Below are 14607 nucleotides of genomic sequence, written 5' to 3'. Positions count from 1 at the left end.
TTGGCTATGAGGATAGGCTGAGGGAGCTGGGGTTGTTCAGCCTGGAAAAGAGAAGACTCCATGGAGATCTTAGAGCTGCATTCCAATACCTGAAGAGATCCAACAGGAAAGCTGTTGAGGGACTTTTCTTAAGGGTGTCTGGACAGAGAATAAGGGAGAATGGTTTGGAGTTGAGGGAGAGTAGGTTTAGACTGGATCTTAGGAAGTTAGTCAGTATAAGGGTGGAACAGGTTCCCCAGAGAGGTTGTGTATTATTCCTCTCTGGGGGTGTTCAAGGCCAAGTTGGATGAGGCCAGGAGCAGCCAAGTCTAGTTGAGAAGTGTCCCTGTCCATGATGTGGAAGTTGGAGTAGATGATCTCTGAGGTCCTTTCCAAACCAAGTCACTCTCTGATTCTATGGTTCATGGGAAAATGGGGCTAAGACATTACAGCTGGGAATTTTCAAGAGGAAACTGGGAGTTAAGTGCATTGTTAGTAAGACTAAGGTACCTAGTCCCTTTTCTTAATATATATATACACCTATCCTTAAAGCAGGAGGTACAAATGGAGGCTACTGTGACAGTTTAATGAAGCAGAAGGTAACCCATGGTATAATATGGATGTCATGTCCAGTTCTCAGAGCTTGTTCAAGGACAGCAGCATCCTGAAAGGTGTTGGTGGAACTGTACCTCCTCAGGTGGCAGGCCACACTTCCGAGCAATGTCGCTCATCCAGCACTCAGCAATCATCATTCCCTGCGGCCCTCCAAAGCCACGGAAGGCTGTGTTGGAAGGCAAGTTGGTCTTGCAAACAAAGCCTGTGCTGCTCACATTAGGGATGTTGTAGGAGTTATCCAAGTGTAAGAGGGCTCGGTCCAAAACCTGGTGAAGAGAAGGATTGGAGGTGACTCATGTGTCAGACTTCTCCCTAGCAGCTAAAGCCAGGCCAGAAAGCTCTGAAGCTAATTTGCAATAACCAGCACTTCCTCCTGCACCCTGCAGTTCCACAGGCAGCACTGCTGGCTGAGCACTGAGGTGCAGCCAGTCCTCCCTCCATTTGCAATGCAGTGCAGTTCCACAGGCAGCACTGCTGGCTGAGCACTGAGGTGCAGCTAGTCCTCCCTCCATTTGCAATGCAGTGCAGTTCCACAGGCAGCACTGCTGGCTGAGCACTGAGGTGCAGCCAGTCCTCCCTCCATTTGCAATGCAGTGTTCAGCCCTCCCGAGGGACAGGACAATAAGTCTCTGTTGACACTTGTGACCCTGGGGCACATTGAGCTTTAAAGTCCTTTGTGGCCTTGGGATCATGCTGTCAAATTGCTACCTGGAAGAGCCAGAATCTTCTCCTAATTATACTGAGTAATATTTAACTGGAAAAGAAGTCTTACTGATATGAACTGGCTCAGCAGCTGGGCAGCAGGAGGAAGGGAAACCTCACCAAATTAAGATTTTCAACAACCACATCTAAACAGTGAGATCTTTGGCCACTAATTGTCCAACCTGGCAAAGGCCTAGAGCTTTCTAGCTCACATTCCCAGATTTCCCTTCCATCAGCAGCACAGAGAGGAGACTATGCATACTCAAACCTTACTTCAACAAGGAGCACTTCCCAGTTCCCTGTTCCAGACACAGAAGACAATTCCCATCGATGGCCTCTCGATCAGGCCCTCAGTTTGCGCAAAGACGCTTGCCTGTCACTTGCTCTGCACAGCACCAGCCACATGGCCAGCATGGAATGTCACTCTGAGAGACAGCTCTTAGAATTCTCTCCTACTGAAATGCGTTCATTCTTGCAGAAAATCATCAAAGGCTGAGTGGCCCAGAATAATCATGGCTGACACTAGGCTGTTGAGTTGGTTACTCATGTGAGAGGAAAGAGATCTTCCTTGCCAGCGCAAAACTTTTTGGAGACAAAGAGAACTCAGGCCCACTCTTGCCTTAGTCCTTGTGAACCTAGGATTAGCTTCAGCCAGTCTTTAAGGAGCTTGTTGATTTAGGCACTGTGCCCTGATCAGCCTATTGACTAAGGTGTTTCTTCTTGCAAGGAGCTGACTTTCCTCAAAGTTGGGGAACTCTCAGTCATCCTGCATTGCGCAACGAGTTTCCCATCGCAGCCCTCTGTAATGCAAAGGTGAATCTCTTGACCCTTTTGCCTAATCCAGGTTATTACAGCATTAATGGGAATTAAGTGGCGCATGTCAAGGCAGGTCACTTGGCTCAGAAAGCAAATGTAGAAGCTCCAAAAACCCATCGAGCTTTGTTTTCACTCATGTTGAAGAGCAGGATGTGCAAGCAATGCTGTAGATAACACCTGTCTGGAGTCAGAGCAAAAGGTTGCACAGGGAAATGCCTTCTGCCTAGTCAGCCATCAGAAAATTCTACTTACACCATAAGAGAGGTCTACAGAGTTGCCCCCATTGCAGTAGTATGACACCTCCAGACTCTTGACTTTCCCATTCTTCATGAAACCAACCTGTTAAGAGAGACTCCTCAGTAATCAGTTTTCTACCAAATGTTCTGGTTTGTGCTTCCCTCCAAAAGCTGAATGGCCCTTACAGAGGGCAAAAGGCTGTCTTCTTCTCCAGCATAGCACAGGCAGCACTGAGGAAGTAAAGGGCCATCTACGCACCTTGGTGCTCACTAGTTGTGACAGCTACAACTTCCTGAACAGGTTTTTGCATAGAAAAGCAGATGGGGATCGAGGAGGAATGGGCGGTAAGGAAACAAACAGTGGCACAAGACTGTAAACAGCTGGGGGAGCATCTAAGTGCAATCCAACTGTCAACAGGGGCAGTCTTACTTGCAAGGAAGAGGGAAGTGTTTATGCTGAGGTCACAAGAAGGGAACTATCCAAGCCAAAAGAACTTCTGCAAGATTTAACAGCTGCCCTGATCCGTTTGCAATGGGGAGGATCAGCAGTTAAACAACCAGAGAAGTGATTTTTTTCACAGTGTCTTACTACTCTCTGATGCTTCAGGTGACAGCACCAAGGCACCAGGCATCCATTCCATATGATTCCATACCTTGTACCTCCCCAGGAAGGGATGTCTCCCACCACTTATCAGCATGTCCTCATCTCGGTCCAGCATGCACCTGACCGGGCGGCCAGTTCTGTTGAAGGACACATTTATCAGGCCAAGTCTGAAGTGCACACCACAGTCCCTACAGAGTGAGCCACTCCTTTTTGGTGGGCATTGTCTTTCCAGAGTGACAAGGGGAAGTTAGGAGTAAGGTGTTTGGTTCATATAACTTCCTCTTAAGAAAATGGCAAGAATGAGCAAAACCAAAAAAGGTAAGATCTTAGAAGTTGGGACCTATTTGTAACAACTCTTGCAGAGATTCTTACATTCAAAAGAAGGATAAAGGCATAGAACCATAGAACATCGGGGGTTGGAAGAGATCTCTAAAGATCATTGAGTCCAGCTTCTTTGCAGGAGTCAGACCGCCTCAGCCAGGTCACACAGGAATGCACCCAGGTGGGTTATGAAGAAAAGAGGGAGCTGGGGCTTTTTAGTTTGGAGAGGAGGAGATTGAGACGTGACCTCATTGATGTTTATAATGATGTAAAGGGTGAGTGCCAAGAGGCTGGAGCCAGGCTCTGCTCAGTGGCGTCCAATGACAGGACAAGGGGCAATGGGTGGAAGCTGAGGCACAGGAGGTTCCATGGAAACACAAGGAGGTTTTTTTTCACTGTGAGGGTAACAGAACACTGGAACAGGCTGCCCAGGGCAGTTGAGGACTCTCCCTCTCTGGAGATATGCAAGACCCACCTGGATGTGATTCAGCACTATCTGGTATAGGTGATCCTGCTCTGCAAGGGGGTTGGACTGGGTGATCTTCCAAGTTCCCTTCCAGCCCCTGGCATTCTGTGACTCTGTAGTTCTGTGGTTCTGAAAGTCTCCAGAGAAGGAAACTCCACAATCTCTCAGGGCAGCCTGCTCCAGAGCTCTGTCTCCCTCACTGTAAAGAAGTTTCTCCTCATGTTGAGTTTGAGTCTCCAGTGTTTCAGCTCGTACCCATTGCTGCTTCTCCTATTACTGGGCACCACCAAAAAGAGCCTTGCACCTTCATCTTGACACCCACTCCTCAGATATTTATAGACATTGATAAGATCCTCTCTCAGCTTTCTCTTCTCCAGACTAAGCAGCCTCAGGTCCCTCAGGTTTCCCTCAGGTTTTTTTTCACAGCAGGGAGGGTTTCTTACAGAGATAGATGCTACCAACTGAACAATCACTGTTTCCCAGGCTATTTCTCAAGGCATTCACTTAGCTTTGCAATAGAGAATGACACAGGAATTACACAATAATGCTAAGCACAGTACTAACTAGCCTTCACTTTGACCTTCAGTTTGATTTACTTATTTATTATCCAAAAAAGGAAACAAGGAGGGAGTTGATCTTCAATTTTCTGGCAATTCTGCCTTCCTAGTGCCTCACTTTGTGTTGTAAAAATAACCAGGGAATGCCACAGATGTTATTTCATAACCTCTGGGATATAAAATAGTGGTTTGGCTGGCAAAGACTAAAAAATGCACATGTATTACTGATTAATTAGAGAAAGGAGAGGGTTTGCTCAGAACATGGAAAATTAAGCCATTTAAGTGCAGGAGCTTCATTTTGGCTGCTTTTTCCCAAAGGCATTTTATCAAAATGGTGCTGTGCTGCAAGATGCATCTACCACTGACAGCAGCTTTTAGGGGTTTGGAAAGTAGGGGGTTCTGTTCAGTGGTCTGCTACTCTTCCTAGGGAAAAATCCAAAGAGCAGGGAAATAGTGGTGCAAGGCTGGTGTAGTAGAGTTTTGAGCAAACAAGAGACTCTCATATCTCTGTTATACAAAATAAGTGTGGCTAGTGCTGAATTTGTGAAAGATTTGGGGTGAAAGGGATAGGCAGATGATTTGAGATAGGAGAGTTGTCAGAGAACACCAAAGGACCAGCTAAGTAAAGGGGCTTTCCTCCTAAAGCTGACACACCCTTTAAGCAGGTTCAGTTCCTCCTACCAGCTAAAACCCCACTAGACATCTCTTTTGAGAAATCCCAGGCTTGCTATAAGCTGCACAATAACTAGATGTGAGTCTTGAATGTGCTGCACAGCAAATGGAGCTCCAGAAAGAGGCAGTCTGAAAGAAAAAAGCCCTGTGCCCCACACCCAGACTTACTTGGAGGCTGAGACAGCCACTGCAGTTGTCAGAATAGTGCTCCTAGTCTCCTTTCCTCCAAATCCTCCTCCCATTCTTTTCACTCGAACCACAATCCGGTTTGAAGGGACTCCCAGTGCATTAGCAGTGAACTCCTACAGCAAAACAGAACAGCAGAACCTCTGCAGAGCTGAACTGGGTGTGAAGAACCAGGTATCTGCACATTGCCTTTCTGCAACCATTGCAACAGGGCAAATGCTGTGTTATGGATCAGGTCCTATTGGTTCTGCAACTGAAACCATTGAGTCCAATATTTCATCTCCAGTGTGGGAAGGCACACAGTGCTTCAGCAGACAGCACCAGATTCAGGAGTAGACTGACTAGAGACAAAGTCACCAAAGACAAATCTCCTTTATGATAGGGTTTGATGTTGGTACCATTCCATCTATTCTTCTCATTCTGTTACAAGACCTTTGGGCAATCTTGGTGAGCCAGTAAATAGGCCAAAGACAACCCACAGTGCCAGTGGCCTCTCTCTCAGGAAGTCAGGTTTGGTATATACAGTCAGTGTTTACACTGCCTCTCCTACTGACATGTCATTCAACAGCCATGCCTACTGGCACCCTCTCCAGAAAAGGTTAAGCATGAAATCCCTGGTGACAAAGATGTGCCACCAACAGAAACATCTCTGTCACCTGGAAGCAGATTCAGGACACTAGTAGGATGGGAATGAACTTCAGATCCCATACCTAACTCAAAGCCTAGGCATGCTTTTTTAATTCAACACAAAATAGGGCGAGTTATAGAACCATTTGGCTAGTCTGAAGCTGAGAAACTAAATGCCTTTTAGGTAGCAGGGCAGTAAGATGGTACCTGTGTCTTTGCTGGGTTTTGGGTTGACACAAAGAGTTCCATCTCACCATCTTCCCCCTTTGGCACAGCCAGAGTACTATGAGTTTCCAGATAGAAATGCTCCTGGCCAGCGAGGTACATCTCTCCTAGAAAAGTGAAAGGGGTGACACAAAGATAGGGTGTCCCTGGTGTCAGAAGGTGTCTCACATCATCTGATGCCTGCAAGCTACTGCCCATTTGACATGTGTTAAATGACAATCCTGTGCACTAGATCAAAACCTGACACATCTGGGTTTGAAGGTTTCAAAAACCCCCAAAACAAAACACAGATACACACAATCCCCCAACAACAACAAAAAACAACCAACCAACCAACAAAACTACAAAATCAAAACCCAAACCAGTCATTCCCTCCCCTTTCCAGTAATCTTCCTTCCAAAACACAAGTGGCAGACATTTGAAAGAGAAGCCTGTACACCCAGCATCTCTTCAGATGAAGTATTTGGTGCCTTTCAGACTGCCCTGATAACACCACTGAGATGAAAGCTAAAAATAAGCATAGTCTAGCTGAGCAGAGCAAATACAAGGTTACAGACTTTGAAAGAGTAAAAGAAAACCAGAAACCCAAAATGCCTTAAGAAAATCCAACTGGGAACCAACTGTCATTGCCTGTGGCTCTTTCCCAGGACAACTTACCTGGCAGTGCTGAGGGTACAATGTTCAGTGATGCCACACATTATTAAATGTCAAAATCAACCTCCTTTCTGAATCATGGTCCTGGTCTATTCAGCTGTCATGAAGATTAATATTCAGAGGAGGTCTCAAAATCCTGCTGCTCTCTTCCTTTTATCCAATCCAGCATCAACAAAACTGATGCTTCATGAGGTGCATCAGTGAGAAATGTGTGAGATAATGCCACCTCTGGTACATGGCAGGGGTCTCTCTCTTGTCTCCCTGAGGGGTTGGTCTGCCCCCTTTCATAGCACACATGTCTATAGCAGGTTAAAGAAATCTGACTATCTATAAAGTTCAGACAAAGTTATGTCTGGGTAGGGAAAACTCCTACATGGACACATTTTGCTTTGGAGAATATTTGCTTAAGAAAAACGTGTTCTTACATAGTGTTTACAGGGCACATCTGGAACCATCCAAGTCTGTTTGGTACTGAAATTATATATAAATACCTCTTGAGAGATTTAAACAGTTGGTTGAAACTTAATATGAAGTTAATTCAGTCCCAAAAGCCTTACTTCCATGAGTTCAGTATGCAAAGGAGGCTGATAGCATGACTTCTTTTGTCACAAACTATCTGATTTTAAAAGAGCATAAATGCTCCTTCTCACCTTCCAAAATGTGATCAGATTCTTCAAATCCTTTCTTCACATCTCCCTTCTTAATCCTCTTTATAGGCTTAAGAAAGGATTGTTTCTCAATGGCTTCCTAGGGATCAAAATGATACAGTGGAATGTTTGTGGAAGCAGAGAGCAAATAAAGCTTCCTCTGACAGAAGAAAAAATATCCAAGATAAGAAGCACAAGAACTTACCAAACACTTGGTAGCAGCCGAGTGACACCACTCAAAGCCATATAAAGTGATTTTTGGCAACACAGCAATCTCACTATAAACACCATAGGTGGACAATCACAGATTGCTCTATCACCCAGTTTTACATTACAGACCCAGAACCCCAAGGTCTGTAGCTAGAGCTATGACTTACAACTTATATGAACTGTGCTCTGTGCCCAGAAGAGGGAGGAAAAGGAAAGAGAAAATAAGAATGGGAAAAGGCAAAAAAGGGAAAAGGCAAAAAAGGGAAAAGGCAAAAAGAAATGGGGGGAAAAAGGAAAAAAAGGGAAAAAAAGAAAAGGGAGAAATTAAATCTCTTTGAGAAGAACCTCTGCACAAATACTTTGCTTCTGAGCTACTGCACAATAATCTTTCTTGGGGAGGTTTTAGAAATGCATTTCGCTTTTGCCAAAACAGAAGCTTTCCATAATGACAAAGCAGCCACAGAGTGCTCAAACAACAATAACAACAAATAATTTTAAAAGCATGCACATTTTTGGCTCCACTCTCAACTTGCCTGGTTGAATATATAACTAGAAGCCTCAAAAAAGGCAAAGTTCTCACACATCATTTGTGAAGCCACAAATCATACATAGAACCCTCTGTCTTCAGGTGACAGTACCACCATCTGTCTAGATAAGACAAGGCACAGCCTCCTCACGTTTGCCTGGATACAATCCACATTACAAAACACATGGGATGAAATAGCAACCATTAAACAAATTAGTTTAAATTCCACAGTTCTTGTTTTTTTCCACTAAGAATGGCTTCTTATATTTTGTTCACATTTCTAGACTCACAGACCCATAGAAGGGTTTGGGTTGGAAGGGACCTTAATGATCATCCAGTTCAAACTGTCCTTCCATAGGCAGGGACACCTTCCACTAGAGTAGGTTGCTCAAGGCCTCATCCTACCCGTCCTTGAACACCTCCAGGTAGGAGACACCCACGACCTCCCTGGGCAACCTGTTCCAGTGTCTCACCACTCTCACTGTAAAAAAAAATCCTTTCTAATTTCCAGTCTAAATCTGCCCTCCCCAAGCTTCAGTCCATTTCCCCTCATCCTATCACTTGCCCTTGGAAAAAGTCCTTTGTAAGAAAGTCCTTGTCAGAGACGTGAGTGCTGCATCAGATACTGTTGCTTGCTTTTGCTGGCACATAGGGAAATCGTGTCAGCAAGCCTTCTGCTTAAAATTCAAAAGGCATGGAATGACCACAAATTGTTGGCATTGATTTCTTCAGCTTTGAGAAAAGCCACTTAAAGGCTGTGTCCGTTCAGTTCAGAGTGGAGAATGAACGCCTGAAAACTAATATTGTAAGCTTAGAAACTAGACAAGAGGTCTGCAGAGAAGTAATGCAGTGACACAGCCTAAAGAGACTTTTTCACAGCTTGTTACTGTTATAAATCAGAGAGTGAAGAATGATGGACACCAATGAAGGCAGTGGGATCATAGCAGAGATTATTGACAGCAAGCACTTAGGAGTAAGAATGTAAGTGACAGCAGCCTTGTTAATGTAAACTAATTTGTGCTGAGCACAATCTATCTACCAAGGCTTAGTCTGTTTGGTTTAGCTTTAAATAGCACAGAAGAAATCAATAAACTCCCATCCAGTATCACACATCTTCATATTTAAATATACAAATTATTCCTTTATTCCATATCCTGCTGCACCTCCAAAGACTAACAGAACATGTAGCTAAAGAACCTCATGTGTGAGAAGAGAAGTCAGCCAGACATCAGAGAGTCCCAATCTAACTGCAGAAGGAGATCTGAGGCATCTTACCTGAATTGTGACAATAGGTTTGAGCTCTTCATACTTAATCTTCACAGCTCTAGCTGCTCTTCTGGAATGTTCTTGTGTGTCTGCAAGAACTGCACCAATGATATGGCCAACACAAGTGACCTACAGGCAAGATTAAGATCCATCATCATTTGGTATGTATATCACAGAATTGCAGAATGCTAGGGGCTGCAAGCTCATCAAGTCCAGCCCCCCTGCCAGAGCAGGATCACCTAGACCTGATCACACAGGAACCCATCCAGGTGGGTCTTGAGTATCTCCAGAGAGGGAGACTCCACAACCTCCCTGGGCAGCCTGTTCCAGTGTTCTGCCACCATCACAGTGAAAAAAACTCTTTCTCATGTTTCCATGGAACTTCCTATGCCTCAACTTTCACCCACTGCCTCTTGTCCTGTTGTTGGGCATCACCAAGAGAAGCCTGGATCCATCCTCTTGGCACATGCCCTTTACATCTTTGTGAACATGAATGAGGTCACCCCTCTTCTCCAAGCTAGAGCCCCAGCTCCTCAGCCTCTCCTCATAGTGAAGATGGTCCATTCCCTTAATCATTTTTGTGGCTCCCTGCTGGACTCTCTCAAAGTACTTCTCTGCAGGTCCTTCTTGAACTAAGGGGCCCAGAACTGGACACAATATTGCAAACGTGGCCTCACCAGGGCAGAATAGAAGGGGAGGAGAACCTTTCTCAACCTAAAATGTATGTGATGTGAGGCTCATGATAATTCTCTTCACCTGTTCCTTTTGTGCAGTTCTTCACCTGCTTGTTCAGACCAGTCTACTTAAAACCAGTCAAGAGAAGACAATGACAAATAACTTTGGGCAGTAACTGAGTGAGTGAACTTGTGCCAGTGACCTGCAGCTTAGAGGTGTACAGTGCAAATAAGCCAGGGGAGGGGGGCAAAGGTACTCAGGCTTTATTGAATTTGGCACCAAGATTTCTCATGACTCCAGTGCAGATAGAATTTATCTGTGTTTAAGGCAGAGGGTTTCACTGGGAAATATGAGAAATCTTATCTCCTGAGCTGTGTGGTGAAAAAAAAATGCTCTATTTAAGCACATACCACATCCTCAGCAAAGACAGTCTCATCGTTACCGATGCCAGTGATGTTACTGCCAGGAACATCCTTGGCAGAGACAAAGCACACAAAGCCAGGAACACTCTGGGCTTCAGAAGCATCTACAGAACTAGAGAAAGAAAGGAAGGGAGGCAGTTGTTAGTATTTCTAATTTTGCTTTTTGTCAGTGTTTATGACATATCAACACATTTTCATGACTCTCTGGATCCAGATGTGCAAAAGAGAAGCAGTTTGTTATGTGAATGGAATGTGAGCCCAAGGCAGAAAGGGCAACAGATTAGATTAAAACCACCTAGGATCTGAATCCTGGCTGGGAGTCTGATCCCCAGTCTGCTTCCTTGGACTATACCATGTCACACATCTTTTCTCTAAGACATATCTGAACTTGATGCAACCACCACATGACCTAAAGGTCTCTCAGCACCCTTTGGTGTTAGTGATGTCTCTGCTGTCATCTCAGGTGCCATGGTTACTCACAGATTCACAGAATGCATCAGGCTGGAAAAGAGCCTCAAAGGTCTTCTAGTCTAATCCCCCTGCACTCAGCAGGGACACCTTCAACTAGAGCAAGCTGCACAGGGACACATCAAAGCTGATCTCAAGTGTCTCCAGGGATAGGGACACAGACACAGACCTGGGCAGCCTGTTCCAGTATTTCACTACTCTCATTGTGCAAAACTTCCTCCTGGTGTCCAACCTAAATCTCCCCTGCTCCACTTTCAAACCACTGACCATTATCCACTGCAAGCCCTTCTAAACAGTCCTTCCCCAGTCATCCTGTAGGTCCCCTTCATGTACTGGAAGACTGCTGTAAAGTTTCCCTCTTCTCCAGGCTGAACAGCCTCAACTCTCTCAGCCTGTTCAATGCAGGAGAGATGTTCCAGCCCTCTGATTATCTCTGGACCCACTCCACCAGGTCCATGTCTCTCTTATGCTGGGAGCTCCATGGCTGGACACAGTATTGCATGTGAGATCTCACCAGAGCAGAGAGATAAAATCACCTCTCTTGATCTGCTGGCCATACTTCTTTTGTTGCAGCCCAGGATGCCATTGGTCTTCTGGGCTAAAAACTCCCTGCTTGTTGACAAACATGAAAATGTACTGCAGAAATATCTGTTGTAGGGTCACCTCTGTGTCTAAGTCAGGGAGAAATTGCTGAACATCAATCACAAGGAAGCTGCAGGGTGTTTAAAAGGATGCTTAAAAGTTGCTGTTCCCAATGCCAAGAAGACTGATAAAAGGCTTTCTTTGGTAATCACCAGGTACTTGGGTACTAGGTTGGACTGGATGATCTTGGAGGTCTCTTCCAACCTGGTTGATTCTATGATTCTAAGATTTAACCAAAGTGTCTGCTTGAGCCATATACAGATTTAAAATTAAATGAAAAGCAGGCCAGAAAGTAACTAGACAAGTGTAATGTAATTTAATTTTCATATGGAGCACTTCACAAGGTGTTGCAGAAGACTGTGAAGCTCCTTTTGCAGCATTTTGCACAGTGGCTGTGCAAGTGGCTTGCTTTGCAAGGGCACTGTTACAAGCAGAAGAGCAGTAGCCTTGGGATTTTTTTTTTTGCTGAATGATTTATTGCTGCAATGTTTTCAGCATGCTTGTACAAACTGTTCCTGAAAGTCATTGTTTAGCTATTCCAAGGAGCTACAGGCTTTTTTAAAAAGACCTCAAATGTATGAATGAACTTTCCCACATGAACTCTTAGAGAGCAGGAACTGAAGACAATGCTGGTTTTCTTTGGAATGTTCACTTCCCTGTGTTTCTGCAGTGATGCTTCAGAAACAAATCCCTGACAGCTTCCCTTAGTGAGAAATAGAAAGGAAGATGACCTTTACTAGGCACTTGCTGGTCAAAACAGGCCTCAGGTGAAGTGGAAGATATCAGAGCAGACAAAATCATGGACTGAGATACTTCCTCTGTGGAACAACACAAGCTCACTGCTTGAAATCCAAGTGCACAACACAGATGCAAGAGCATATGTATGGCAGCCTCTAGAAAATATTGCACAGATATGATGCTTTCTCTGTGGCCCCATCTGCACTGGTAGCAGCAGCAATGCCTATGAGTTTGCAGCACTTATCAATGATCTTCATGCAAGACCTACAATTTAGTTATGATGACAGAACAGTTTCTTTCATATCCTGGGAGCTGACTACTACATTTGTGGATCCATCACCACCATGTTGCCCATCTTTTGTGTCAAACCACTGTGGGAAGCCTCTGGACAGAAAGCCTACATAGGCAGGAAGCATTGCCTAAGGAATAAACAGCCCATTGCAAAGGTGTTGAAGGTGACAGCAGGTGATGCTGGGCAGAGCATCCCACAACAAAGCAGCTGAGGGCAGCTGAGAGCCACCACAACATTGGCAGCACCACCACAGTGTAGGCACTGTATTGGTGTGGGGGATCAGTCAGCCTTGCAGTACAACAGCATTAAAGCTCACAATGTGGATGGCATTACCTGCCAAGGTAGGTGGTTTAGAGCTGGTTAGTCTCTATTGTTATAAGTGATGCCACCAGTCATACCTTGCATGGACCAGATGTTTTCAGAGACAGCTGCATCTCCAAATGGTGACTTACTCACCTTGCTACAGCCAAACACAAACAGGTCTACATCTTTTAGCTGAAGCTAACTGCCATAGGACTGCTATGCAGAGGGCTTGATCGCAGCCAGTGCAAGCAAGCACACAGATTACAAGACGAATTTTAGGGCAGATAGGAATGGGTATGTTCACACTGCATACTCTGGTTTGTGATTAAAATGACATCTCCTCAGGTGCTAGAGTGGTCTTTTTAATCCTGTGTCAGTATAGCAGGTAGGACATGTACAAAGGCTGATTGCCAGGGCTGTGGGCTTCGTGCTTCAGCAGAGCTCCATGTTTAGCATTACTTCCCTCACATTCCCCCTGCTGCAGACCCGAGAGGCAGCTGTAACACATCCAGCTCACCTCCATCTAACTGGGTGCAACAGAGTTTCCACTCCTGCCAAAACCTTTCCATCAGCCTCAACCTGACCATCAGCATTTTCAAAACCACCAGGCCCTGGATGCTTTCAAGATCTGAGACTCAGGTGCAGCACTTACAGGATCTTAGCGTGGGCTTTGGTGCTGGTCACCAGCGTTAGGTAGAGCTCGTTCTCATAGTGAGGGATGTCATCGCAGTAAACGGCTTCTCCACATGCTTGTTTGGCTGCTGAAACGTGCACCAAGGGCCGGCCCACCATGTCTTCAATGGCCTGTCCCTTGGGCACTTCCTGCAGTAAAACACACAACTGGCTACTACTGCCTGACTTGCAGGGCTCAGAAGCATTGATTGCAGAGCAAAAGGCACTGTGAGACAGTCTAATGAGATGGGGAACAGGATGAGGGATCAGACCTGAGGGAAACGAATGTAAAGAGAATAGACTGACTGCAAAAGGAAGCTGTAAAGAATGAAGTGAAAGGGATTCAGGTTTTGAAACTGCTATGGAAGAGATAAATTCAATGTGACAGCTTGCATAAGGGTTCAAGTTCAGAACCTAGCTTCTACCCTCAAAGCAGAAGAGAACAGGACACCAATGGAGAAATAAGGAAAAAGATATATCCCAAATCTGAAGCCTGAGCAATGCAAAGAAAGGCGGGATGTGATTGGGGAAAGGAGAAAGGCAATTTCAGTTTGGATATGGAGCTGTCTGAAAGAAGAAAGTGCTACCCACCACAATTTTGATAAAGTCATGCACACCAGGAACAACTTCAAGCAATGACAGGAGCCAACATTGTATCCTAAAGCAAGGAGGGGACTGAGACTCAAGGAGAAGCTTAAGCAATGGCATTATGTAAGTTCACAAATTGCTCATACTGACACAGACAAGATAAGCACAGTCTGAGATACAGAAAAGCCCAGATCCATGTCATTCAGGCACTGCTACTTACTTGGAAGAGCTGGACATTTGCAATGGGATCCTTGTGAAACAGTTCTGTAGCACTGATGTAGTTTGAGGGGATGGGCTCACTCAGATTCTTCTGCCAGAAACATGTTAAAGAAGAGTCATTTTCCCTGCTAGTCTCTTTCTCACACTCCCCAGTAGCTCAGGATTTTCCTCCATTCTCCAGTGAGATAATTCATCTTTTACTGGTTGAAAGGGAAACAGAGCTCAGGCTCTGTGCAAAGAATAGCCACAGACCCACTGAAGAAGACATAATGCAATGGA

At 45.1% G+C, this 14607-nt stretch overlaps 1 protein-coding gene across 1 annotated transcript in view; it reads right to left on the bottom strand.

Annotated features, from left to right (window-relative positions):
• The window catches only part of XDH (xanthine dehydrogenase), a 55028-nt gene that overhangs the window by 14985 nt on the left and 25436 nt on the right, over nt 1-14607 (bottom strand). The window contains exons 16-25 of the mRNA XM_064164332.1: nt 14330-14419; nt 13502-13671; nt 10395-10518; nt 9319-9438; nt 7311-7407; nt 5989-6113; nt 5137-5270; nt 3002-3089; nt 2365-2451; nt 669-860 (exon numbers count right to left, since the gene is read on the bottom strand). Coding sequence (XP_064020402.1) covers nt 669-860; nt 2365-2451; nt 3002-3089; nt 5137-5270; nt 5989-6113; nt 7311-7407; nt 9319-9438; nt 10395-10518; nt 13502-13671; nt 14330-14419 — 1227 coding nt within the window. The remainder of the gene's footprint in view (nt 1-668; nt 861-2364; nt 2452-3001; nt 3090-5136; nt 5271-5988; nt 6114-7310; nt 7408-9318; nt 9439-10394; nt 10519-13501; nt 13672-14329; nt 14420-14607) is intronic.

This window comes from Pogoniulus pusillus, chromosome 25 (genome assembly GCF_015220805.1).
Source record: "Pogoniulus pusillus isolate bPogPus1 chromosome 25, bPogPus1.pri, whole genome shotgun sequence".
Classification (NCBI taxonomy): domain Eukaryota; kingdom Metazoa; phylum Chordata; class Aves; order Piciformes; family Lybiidae; genus Pogoniulus; species Pogoniulus pusillus.
The sequence above is the reverse complement of the archived record's forward strand: the minus strand, read 5'-3'. Positions and strand labels throughout refer to the sequence as shown.